Source organism: Myotis lucifugus, unplaced genomic scaffold (assembly GCF_000147115.1).
Source record: "Myotis lucifugus unplaced genomic scaffold, Myoluc2.0 scaffold_761, whole genome shotgun sequence".
NCBI classification, from domain to species: Eukaryota; Metazoa; Chordata; class Mammalia; order Chiroptera; family Vespertilionidae; genus Myotis; species Myotis lucifugus.
The window spans coordinates 235,153-247,473 of record NW_005871809.1 but is presented as its reverse complement, the minus strand read 5'-3'; the positions used below and the strand labels follow the sequence as shown (position 1 = coordinate 247,473).

Here is a 12,321-nt window from a genome sequence, read left to right as displayed (position 1 = left end):
ATAAACCTAGGAGCTTTTTTCACAGGAGGTGGCAGCCGATCAATGATTCTCTCTCATCACTGATGTTTCTGCCTCTCTGAAATCAATAAAACATATTTAAAAAACAAAAGACTTTGGAAAAGGGAACCAATGTTCTCTAGTCAAAATGAACTGACGTGCCATGGTGGGTCAGAGCGTAAGCCACAGGTTGCGTGGACAGGGCCACACGCCCACCCCCACCCCCAATTCCTACAGGGAGCTTTCGTTGGAGGAAGGCGGAGAGGTGGAGGGGAGGGTGAGAGGACACATTTAAACAGACCCTCCGACCCCCTTCGTTTATTCAGGAGGACACCGGGCGGGGGAGGGCGCAGCATGGAGAGACCTGGTGCACCCAGAGGTACACATCAGTGCTTCTGGAAGTTAGGCAAGTCCAGCTCTGGAGCGGAGAGACCGGACTAGGGCTCAAAGCCACGCCTCTTGCCTTTTGTTTTGTTAACACATTCTGCGAATTCCACAGTCTGCTCTCAAACCTGTGAACTGTGACAGGCTTAGGCTCACCTGGGGAGCCTGGTAACCACCCGAGATCCTGATGCAGGTGGGGAGAGGGAGGCCTGACTGTGCAGCTTTAACAGGCTCCCAGGTGAGGTCAAGGGCACCGGTCCGGGAGCGCCAAGTGCCACCCTGCCACCTTAGCCGACAGCGATTACGTCTTGGGCAGGCAGAGCGGCGTGAAAGAGGCCGCTCTCTCTGGGGAAATTCCAAATAGCCAGTCCTACCCATTGGCCAAGGATAATCTTTTCCCTTGGGCGACTTCCATGTGTGTCACTTTATCTAAGAAAAACACAGCTTGCCTGGCGAGTTAGGGAATATTAAATCGGGGAGGCTTGACCTCTCAGTGTGTGGCAGGCGATCTGCCCAGCTCTCGCGAGGAGCATGCGGGCAGCGGCTCCCCTGCTGTTACCTTTGCTGGACAAGTGCTTTGGAATCAGTGTCTGCTCCGTCCAGAGTGCTGGTTTGCCACTGTATCTGTTGTTGAGTTTAATCATAACTTACTGTCCCTTTACCTTCATCGTCATCCACTTAGTCTATTGTTGATGCAGCCCCTACTGTTTCTGGTGTCAACAGTTCCCACCACAGGCTTGTTTACCCTCATTCTCCAAAACCTAAAACTGTCAGATGTGTACACATTGTGCTTTTAAAGGGAAATACCACCGATGGCGATGGCTGTTGCTAAAGCAGCGGTTCTCAACCTGTGGGTCGCGACCCCTTTGGTGGTCGAATGACCCTTTCATAGGGGTCGCCTAAGACCATCAGAAAACACATATATAATTACATATTGTTTTTGTGATTAATCACTATGCTTTAATTATGTTCAATTTGTAATAATGAAAATACACCCTGCATATCAGATATTTACATTACGATTCATAACAGTAGCAAAATTATAGTTTGAAGTAGCAACAAAAATAATTTTATGGTTGGGGGTCACCACAACATGAGGAACTGTATTAAAGGGTTGCAGCATTAGGAAGGTTGAGAACCACTGTGCTAAAGCAAACAGATACAATGAGTCCAAGAATGGCCCTTGTACTCCGAGAGGCCCCGGGACAGAAGGTGACACCTGGCAGCTGACAGCTCTGACACCGGGAAGGGCAGGGCGAAGGGTGAGGGGAAAGGCATGTCACACAGCCCAGCCCCAAGCCGAGGAGAGATGGCCACGGAGCTGATGGGAGCGGAGAGCCCACTAGAGCAGGCCGACCCCAAACTTGAATATAGGAAATAAATGCAAAACAGGTTCCTACTTGAGGTGCACAGTGTCCTCGATGGGGACTTGGGCTGCGTGCGGACGGCAGGTGTCGAGGTGTTCGTCAGAACCCTGGGGGCGTACTGGGGCACCGTGGGCGGGTAGTAGGGAGCTGGATACACCACGTAGGCACTGGGGTCCACAGAGGGCCGCGGTGGGTATAGGTTTTCGGGCTGGTACCCATGGTTTTCGTAGTAAGGCCCAACACCTGGTGGTAATCCCTAAACAATAAAAAAGAAGATGAATAATATGCAACCCTAATGACCCTAATTATACCAAAAGCCGAACTTACCTAGGAGAAAGGCTAACCAAGTTTTCAATTAATATTCATTTCTTTATTGAGGTACTAGAGGCCCGATGCACGAAATTCGTGCATGGGGGGGGGTTGGTCCCTTACCCGGCCTGCACCCTCTCCAATCTGGGACACCCTCGAGGGATGTCCGAATGCTGGTTTAGGCCCCATCCCACAGTCGGACATCCCTCTCACAATTGGGACTGCTGACTACTAACTGCTCGCCTGCCTGCCTGCCTGCCTGATCGCCCCTAACTGGCCCCCTGCTGGCCTGGTTGCCCCCTAACTGGTCCCCTGCCAGCCTGATCACCCCTAACCGCCTCTGCCTTGGCCCCCGCCACCGTGGCTTTGTCTGGAAGGAAGTCGGACATCCGGAAGATGTCCAGTCGACCGGGTCTAATTAGCATATTACCCTTTTATTAGTATAGATAATTGATATGTAATATTATATTAATTTCAGGAGCACAACATAATAATTTGATATTTGTACAAATTGTGAAAATGATTACCACAATAAGTCTAGTTAACTTCCATCACCATACATGGTTAAAAATATTTTTCCTTATGAGAATTTTTAAGATGTATTTTTTTAAGAGCTTTCAAATGTGCAGTACAGTATTGTCACTACAGTTACTGTGCTGCACATTCCATCCCCAAGACTTTTTACTTTCTAAACGGAAGTTCATACTTTTTTGACCCCCTTCACCCATTTCACACATTCCCTTTTTAAGAAAAAGTGTGGCCCTAGCTGGTTTGGCTCAATGGGTAGAGCGTTGGCCTGCAGACTGAAGGGTCCCAGGTTCGATTCCGGCCAAGGGCACATGCCTGGGCTGCAGGTTCGATCCCCAGTAGGGCGCATGCAGGAGGCAGCCGATCAATGATTCTCTCTCATCATTGATGTTTTTATCTCTCTCTCCCTCTCCTTTCCTCTCTAAGATCAATAATATATATGTATTTAAAAAAAAAAGAAAAAAAAAGAAAAAGTGTGGAAGTCTGGGAATGAGTCAATACCGTGAGAATGGAGTACAAAGTTATCAACTAGCGATACCAGAATTATAAATAGACCCATTTTACACAGAGACACATGTGTGAGAGGTTACCAAATTTACCTATGCATGTTACTTGCAAATTCCTTTTGTATCTCCTCTTCTCTTCTCTTATAAAAGTATATCACATGTACTCACCATCTCTTGTTAAAGGTCCTGTACCTGGTTTACAATTGGGGGCTGCTTAGCAGTTCTGCCTAAATAAAAACTTCCTTATACAGCACACGCATTTTGTGGAGAGTATGTGGAATTTCTGGGTCCAAAAGTGGAAGGTACCGCCCCAACCATCGAATTTTATTCTCAGCTGCAGCCTTGGGCTGGTTTGTGTTCTTAGAAAGCCCTTCTTCTCTTTCTACTTAAAAATTGCGTCTCCAGGCCCAGCCAGGCAGCCAATCAATGATTCTCTCTCATCACTGATGTTTCTCTCCCTCTCCCTTCCTCTCTGAAATCAATAAAAATATATTTTTTAAAAATTGCCTCTCCAGGTCTACCCTTCAAGACACCCCCCCCCCTCCCAACAGGCCACTCTAGACCCTGCCAGCCTTCGACCCTCAGACCCTCACCACGTCAGCACCTTCAGCCACCCGCTGGCTGGGAGGTCTCCAGGCCGCCTTTCTTCCCCTGGTTAATTTCTCCCCTCAGGTCTTGCTGATTGTGATCTCAGAGAGGACGGGTACTCTGAGCAGAGGCAACTCAACGCTTGGAATTTTAAACGGAGCCTTCAGGGACATGTGATTATGAAGAAGTGAGCCAAATGCAGGCTCCCAGAGTCCACCTTCCCTTAATAACTCACCAATGCTCTCCTTCTAAAGTCTAAAGAGTATAAGTCTAAACCAAGCAGCAGAGAGAGAAAACGAGATGTAATCTCCCGCCTAACCAGAGGCAAAACAGGCGGCACGTGTGTCCGGCCCTATCGGCAGCATCTGAGAACATGCCGTCCACCAGGAAAGGCTGCAGCAGGCACGGGCGTCCGTCCTGGCAGATTCCCGTGCCGCGGACTTGAAATTTAAAATGGACCAGGAATATATACACCAGTAACAACTAAGGGCGGGGGAGCAACGGGTCTATTTTCCAGACACAGGACCTAGAAAACTGTTAGTGACCACAACTCTTCACTAAAGAGTTATCCCAGGAATAAGGTGAACCTGCGAGATATGATGGCGCATGAGGAAAGTGCATTTGCCTCCAGTGGGGGGTTCCAGGGAGAGAGAGAGCCAGCCCAGCGCCCCCGTCAGTGAGGACCTGTCCCAGTGTATCAGGAGCTAGGCTACACGACCGTCTGCTGGCCCATCTTACCCCTCTTAGCACCATCCTGCCCCCATCTGTACCCACACCACCCCTGTCCTGCCCCACTCCCACCCTTAGGGCAGGAAGAGAAGAGGCCAAGGTGAGAACCCTCCTCTCCCCACACCCACCCAACAGCTTCGGGACTCTCCTCTGAGCAGCTGCTGTGCGGCCATGCCCTGCCTCCCGCTCACCTGTGATGTACAGAAGGCCGTGACCAACCTCCACGGAGCACACACAGTCCCGACAAACAGCTCTTAATGTTCTGACCTCCCCCCGCCCCCCCCCCCCGCCCCCCGGGAACTACCAGAAGGAACGAGGGAGCGAGGAAAAGCGCAGGCACGCGGCAGTCCACCACTTACTGAGTTTAACGCCATCCTGACTTCGTCAGCAGCATCAGGTAACGGGAGGTATTTGGGACGTTCAAGATGACCTAGAAGAAAGGATGACAAGACTGTGATCTTTCCATACCAGTCAGTTTCCAGAAGATCAGTTGAGAAAGAACTAGAAAACTGTCCAGGTGAGAGCTACCTCTCTCCAGAACAGACTGCCGAGTCCTCCCCACAGCTGCCGCTGCAGGAGCCCGGGGCTGCAGCTCCCGCCAGCCAGGAGGCCAGCCCGGCGAGGTGACCTCCACCCACAGGACAATCCAGGGACTAGAAACACACAAGGTGGCTCGGCCTCAAGTGCAGCAGAGGCGACAGGTGGGCAAACACCTGGAGTCAACTCCTGGCAGGTCCACTCCCTGGGCCAAAAGTAAATCTCTCTAAACCTCAGGCCGAGTGGACACAGTCACCGGGCAGTGCCGGGCACCGAGTGACAGCGGGCATCCATCTATCAGACGCGACCTGGCTCGCACCTGCAGAGAGAGAGCACCCGGCAGCACGAGGAAGCAGCCCACACCTGAGCAGGTGGCCTAGAACGTAGTACCGAGGAGAGGCCACACCTGGCTTCTTAACTAAGCCATATGGAATCTTCCATTTCTTAATAAACACACATGTAAAAAAAAAACGTGTACACACATGTAAAAAAAATCTGTGAAACACATCCACACCCACCCACTCCTCCGTTGACTAGCCTAAGTCCTGAAAGGAAATTCAGAAGTCATCTTCTGGGTGGTTTCTAATGAAAAGGAGGCTCTGGGTCACTTGTCTGCTGTCTGTGAAGCGCTCACAGTAATCGCTAGAAAGACCGTCCACACAGAAAGCTCTGTGGGAAAGCCCCTCTGACCTCACTCTCCCTCCTGCGGGCAAATGAGGGCTTTTACCCGCCCTCCCCTGCTTTCTGGCAACGACCAAAGAATGCTTCAAGGAATGGCCTTTGCCATCATGCGTACACAGACGTGTTCCCAGTGAGAAAGCTCTGGGCTTCCAGGCTGGGACCAGATCCGGAGATGTTCCATCTGTACCGTGCCCGGCACACAGTAGGTGCTCAACAGCAGCAGGCAGCACGGCACGTGGGAAAGCCCAGGACCTCCGGGGCCAGCTTCTGGGTCCTGACCCCGGCTCGGTCTTCCACAGGCTGTGACCTGGGACCAGTCAGTTAACGCTTCTTTGCCTCAGTTTCCCCATCTGCAAAAGGAGGTCCAGTAACGCCCACTCCAGGGTCGTCGGGGAATGAGATGAGTTGATGCTAGTGACGCTCTCAGTGCCTGGCACACAGCAAGTGCTGCATACATTTCTGTTTTAAATAAAAGCGATGGTAAGGCTGATAAACGTTGAGCAGCCAGTTGGGGGGAGGGGGGCTCGCTCAGCATGGCACTTGCAGATTTGCCTCTGATAAGCTACGGGCATGAAACCCACCAGCTCTGAACACACAGGGAGGAGGAGGACAGAGCCTGCTCCAGCACACCGCTGCCCTGCTGTCTCCTGAGCAGAATTGCCACCTGACTCATGAATCTAACAACAGCAGCATGCTCTGAATAAAACAGGAGGGTGGATTTTTAATCTTGGGAAACCTCGTTGACTAGGTCCCCCCAAATGCACCAGATTGTCTATCTACTCTTCCTGTCAGGATAAAACCTAAGAACCAGGTCACGTTGATAGCGCTGAGGCTTTTTTACGATTAAAAAGAAGTCAACAGCTTCCCAGGTAAGAGACAAGAAAGCTGTTCCATACACAGGGGGAGGGGTCCCCATTTAGGGTACACATGACATTTAAGCCTTTAAATGGCGCGATTATCACATATTCATATACCTTCCCTGCCTGTGCCCCGTGAAGCAAAAGCCTTCTAAAACCACATCCGCTCAGTCAACTCCACTCCCCTCTAGTCTAAGCTGGACTAAACTCGTCACCTTCCTGGGATTAATTTGAACAGAGTCCGGCTGAGCGGGCGTTCTCACCCCTCCGGTCGCTCTGCTCCCTGCGGCCACTGCGGTGGGGGTGTGGGGGGGCCTCTGAGCCAGCTCCCCAGTTACAGGTGTGGATGAAGTTTCAGGAAATGAACATTCGATCCACTGGCGGCTTTCCCAGGTGAGGAGCCCTCTGAAAGGAGTGAGGCATCGGTGCTCAAAATCCAGGCTTCCTATTCATTCCAGATCCCTAACAGTGAGACGAGGAGGCCGGAGAGGAAGCGCGGGGAGCCACGGCCAAGAATGGCCCACTAAGAGCCCAGGGACCCAGAACGAATGCAGCGTGTCCCGTCTCATCCAGCCATCCATGGCCCACAAAGCCTCAGAACCGAAAGCACCCAGTGTGCCCAGATCAGCTCCCCGACTTTGGAGTAGAAGGCGAGGGTCGCGATGCCTCGGATCTCCTCTGGCCCAGAAGAAGGGAGGAGGATTTTCCCAGCGGAACGGGGTCTGGAAGGAAACCCGCAGATCACCTTCGGTCCCGCTCCTCTTCAAACGGCAAGTCCGAGCGCGCCCACGCGGGACAGCGAGTCTGTTTTCTGAAAGTAGCCAGGCAACCTAGAGACGGCACTGTGCCACCAACGGCCTCTCGTGCCCTTTAAAGGACACCGATGACTGTTCTTCCCTCTGGACACCAGCCACAATGAAGCACTTTTCCTTTAAGTGACAAAAAAGCAAATGTGCCTCCGAGCTCCTAACCGGCCGGCTCCTCGTCCACAGCACACAACAGAACCCGGTCGTTTCGGTCCACTGTGGGCCTGCTCTCAGGGAGCTGAGTCACGCCTGAGTCACCTGCGGCCCTGCGGGAAAATCCTAGCTGCACCCCACGACAGAATAACAAAGCTGGTCCCGAGCAATAATCATCTCTTCTCGGGTGTCTGTCCTCTGGACACCTCCGCCTACATTAGCTAGAGGCCAATTGGAAAAACCACCAAACTAATGCGAATCGGCTCAGTCTCAGAGATGCATCCAGGGGGGTCAGGGGTGTTTCCTACGAAGAAGGATCCACTGACTTCACCTCATACTCCCCTTCAGGCATGTGCTGTGGTGCAGCCCCCCCTGGGCGCCTTCCGGGGGTCACAGGTGTGACGCACCGATGGGGCCCAGCTTCCTGGACCTCAGAACCGGGGTCCCTTCTTCAAATGCCAAAGCAAGCAATGGCAGGAGACACTCCCCATCCAACGAGCCAACGGCCCCCTTATGCCTCAACCGCTGCACAAAACCACATTATACAAAAGGATGCTCTCATGCCTGTTGGGGACAGCACACACTGTTAAAGTTAACGGAGTAGATTTAAACAGCAGTTCAACACAAACAGTATAAGGCGATCAGACAAATGGCATATACAGTGATGAGAGAGAGAGAGAGAGAGAGAGAGAGAGAGAGAGAGAGAAACCCCTCAGGAGAGGCACTGTCCGCAGCATCCAAGTTTCTTTTTCAATGAATGCCTCATTGTCCTGACAGACTTTTTAGGGCAGGAAATGGGTGTGGTCCTTTATTATTATTTTTAAAATCTAGCTGGTATCATACAAAGAAATTGTTCCGATATATTTTGAGTTCCAAAGGCCAAATGAGTAAGAGGCAACGTAAGAGTGAGAGAGCCGGAGAGCCTGCACCTGGACAAAACCCCGCAGGTCCAGGTGTGCAAAACGGAGCCACGCCTAACAGGACAGACGGTCCGGGCCTCTCCAGGAGGGAGTGTGCAAAGGCCACTGGCTGAGGTTTAAGGAACTGGCCCAGTCGGTCTGTGAAATGGGGATCATACATGAGCAGGTTGCCGCCAGGAGGAAGTGTGTAAGTTCCCAGCACCGTGCCCAGCCGCGATGAGCACTTCGTGGTAACAGTGACAGGTGCTAGGATTTTCCTCCCGGTATCCAAGGGGCTGTTATGTGGGGAGGGACTCCATTTGTGTAAATCCAAAGGACAAAACCAGGACCAAAATAGTCAGAAATATCAGAAAGCCAGGTTTCACTCAACCCAGGGAAACCATGTTCAAATGGTTTCCCAACTGGGCCATCTCGGAAAGAGCAGAGTTTTCACACTTAAGACTGTTTGATCCAATACTGGAAGCTCATTACTCAAGGACATTCTAGAACAGACCTGGGCTTTAGCTGGGAGGCCAGACATCATGCTCGTTTAAGCTGTGTGGTCGGAAACGCGAAGGAGGAACACTACACTCGTCCCTAGAAAACCCAGCTCAAGGGCTGGAGTGAGGTCAGCTGCGGCGTCCTGCCAGGAAGGCCCCTTGGAAGGCAATGACCTTCAAGGGAACCTGACACTGGGTCTCAAGCCACACACGCACCAACAATAATAAAGACCGCGCTTTGTTCCATCTTCCAATTCGGCTCTCACTTGGAAATATTTATCTAACTAACGTCCACTGGCCGGCCATCGCCCTGCCCGCTCCTCTCAGCCCTTCTCAGGTACTCACTCTCCCGGCTGTTCTGTCCTGGCGTGAACTTCCAGACATCAGCAGCCGCAGCCGGGAGCTCGCAGAGCCCTCCAAACATTTTTCTCTCTGATCACATTTCTGCACTATCCCCGCTCGTGCACACACACATCCCCCATTGATGCCTGAGGACTGACCATCATCTATTCTATACACACAGACCAAATACCTAGAGATGGTCACCAAGAGCAAGTCCTTTCCTCCTCCTCCCTGGCTCGCCTCTAACAAGAGCAAAGGCCTGTCTTTGAGTCCCTTCCCTTCTTCCCACGCCAGTTTACAATCCAAGTGACTGCCCGCACCTCCCCAGAAAATCACTGACTGCCTTTCTCCCCAGGCGCTTCTGCCGCCGCTGTGACATTTCCCCCGTGTTCCAGTTCCTCTTCTAACCACTGTCCGGGGTGAGGACAAGCCAGCCCCAGGCTGCCTGACCTCAGACTCCTCCTCTAGACGGTCTCCCAAGACTGCTGTGTGATCAGCCCCGGCCGCTGCTAGTCAGGGGGATGGTACATGTCGTTGGATGTCGCCTTCCTTATCTCAGGGCCCATCGCCCTGGGGACTTGCAAGCCAGAGCGCCCCAAGATGGCCTGCGGTGCTCCCCTACCCCGAGCCGAGCCAAAGGGGCTCACCAAGCCCAGCCCAGGGCAGATCTCAGCTCTTAGGTCCTCACACCTTTGCACCCCAAGCCCCCAGGCCACCTGATGTCTGGAGGGGGGTGGGCAGACCCCACCTCAGGGCAGGTACCCTGGAGAGTAAGGAGGGGCCCAGCAAGTGTGGGAAGGGGGGCCCCTCTGGGGGTCCAGAGCAGTGGGAGAGAACAGAGGTGGGAAAGCCCTGAGGGCCTTGAACGCCCCTTCAGACCCCCCTCCCCCCTCCTCCCCAGCAGGCACAGCTTCCAAGCCTTAAGTAACCCAAACCGACCATAAATCGACCCGCTCACCTTGCCTTTCTGCTTCCAGGCCCAAGGCTTGGACTTGATAGGCAGTTCCCAAACCGCGAATTTTCTGGAAGGTTTAGAGAAATAGACTCGCTGCTCCGAGAGTCTAATGCAGTAACTGAACCAAGGCAATGACCCCATACTGTGACAAAGCTCCCCCAGGACTCCCGTCACCAGCCCGGGTCCTGGTCTACGCTACCTGGTGGACCGCCCCCTCCCCCAGGCTGGACCAGAGGCAGTCAGAGCGCCCGGAAGAGGACGATTATCACGGGCATGCTGTCCTGTGCATGTGACTAGGCTGCACCATCCACAGGACATTTCACCAGCGTCTTGTCCCTCGATGCCTCATCACCCAAGGAGGTCAGCCCCACTGAGGAGTCCCTCTGGGGTCACTCTGGAAGGGGTCAGCACACAGCCCAGGGGGGACATTAGCCCGGCCCTTTCACCTGAGGCCCCCAGGCCTGGCCTCAGCTCCCCTTTCTCCTCTCTCCTCTGGCTTTCACACATGCAAACCTCCTGGAGGAAGGCAAGGGAAGTGACCCACGCCAGCCCAGAGCCAGAGGGCCTGCCGTCACCCCCAGTTCTCTCCACAGGGCCTTGGACAGTCACCTCACCTCCCTGCCTCAGCTCCTTCCACTGCATTAAATAGGTAAGGAACGATGCCTCGCTAGAAGGAAGTGCCACATGTTTGACTTGCTGTTACTCTAAGACCAGTGGGGCCAAATTTGCTCCTACAGTTCAGGTGACTGGCCGGGGCGGGGCAGCCAGGGTGTAGGTGCCAAGCTCCAAGGCACTCACAACCCTGTTGCTAGAAGGTTGACCTTGGGGGCATCCATGAGAAGGAAGTCACTGGGGACCAAACAAATGGCCAACCTAGGAACAAAGGCCCATGCTGCTCACCAGTTGCTATTTTTGAAAGACAGAAACAGGTGTGAATGGCCAACCAGGAGGCGGCCCAGCCCAGAGGACCCACCTCCTGTTTGCTCACTCAGTTGGAGCCCTTGCCTTCCACTCTAACCTCATCTGCCCAGCAGGGTGGGCTGGGGTGCAGGATGGAGGCAGGCCCCACCTCTGGTAAAGCTGGGGGAGCAGCGAGCAACCCTCTTGAGGGGGATCCCCGTCACCTGGCCCACCAGACCCCTCCAACTTACTCAGCAGCAGGAGCAGCCTAGGACCCTGGCTCCCTCAGTGCCTGCGCCCCCAGGTCCCTTGGCCTTGGTCAGCTCAGGCCCGCTCCCTGACCCCACCCTTAGTCCCTGGTGATTGGCTTTTTTCTCACTCCTGGGGAGCCCTCCCACCTCCCAGGCAAAGTCAACAACCCTCCCCCACTCTAGGTTTCCTAAACATCTCAGAACTCGCCATGCTGCCTTTGTAACTTTCCATTCTGTGAGTGACTCTCCACAGCTGTGGGCGCCAGGAGCGCAAGGATCCATGCGCCTGTGTCCCCCGCCTGTCTTATTGTAGCGCAGGGACTACCCGGCGAGTTTGAATTGAGGGGTACGCAGCCTTGAGGCTGGGCCCTGGGGAACCCGGCTGGCCAGATCGACCTCGAACGCTGTGCCGTCATTTATTTCCCTCCCAAAGGAGCTACTAGAATTCCCCCGCAGCCTGAAGCCTGAGCACCCCGAAAAGAAACTGGGGGCCACTGCGCTGTGCCTCGGGCAGGGCGGCCCTGCGCGACACCTGCGTGCGTGGGACTGCGGGCACGCACAGGCCTGGGCCTGAGCCAGGGCCGGTGGCCACGTGCAAGCAGGCGTCTGCGATGTGGACGCACCAACTTTGAGGCCGTAAAGCAATTCTCCCGCAGGACCCGAGGGCCGCGGGCAAGGTGCCCACTGCCCGGCTGGTGCGCTTGGCTGCCCGGCCACGGCCCCGGGTCCGGCAGGCGGTGGACCGGAGCGCCCGGTGCCCGGCTTCTCCTGCAGGGAGCGCGCGCCCAGGGTCCGGGACCGCTCCGCCCGACCGGTTCCTGCGGGGCCCGGGGGGCCGGCTCTCGTCGCCGCTACCGGGTCGCCGCGTCGGCTGGGGCGACGGGCAGTCCCTCCCCCGTCCGTGCCTCGCGCGGGGACCCTCCGGCGGCCTTTCCCCACCGTCCCCGCCGCGCCGGCCGTATCGCTTCGGGGCATCTCAGCGAGTTTTCAAGTTTCTCCCGACCCCGGAGGTAACCGAGAAGCAGAAGGAGT

At 54.4% G+C, this 12,321-nt stretch overlaps 1 protein-coding gene across 1 annotated transcript; it reads right to left on the bottom strand.

Annotated features, from left to right (window-relative positions):
• Positions 1-1,771: 1,771 nt before the first annotated feature.
• LOC102419786 (transmembrane protease serine 2-like) lies at positions 1,772-10,165 on the bottom strand (the record flags this gene model as incomplete). Its single annotated transcript, XM_023746917.1, has 3 exons — positions 10,142-10,165; positions 4,768-4,838; positions 1,772-2,004 (listed from the first exon to the last, which is right to left on the bottom strand). Coding segments are annotated over exons 2-3 (248 nt in total), but the record flags the coding sequence as incomplete, so codon positions are not given.
• Between the last annotated feature and the right edge of the window lie 2,156 nt (positions 10,166-12,321).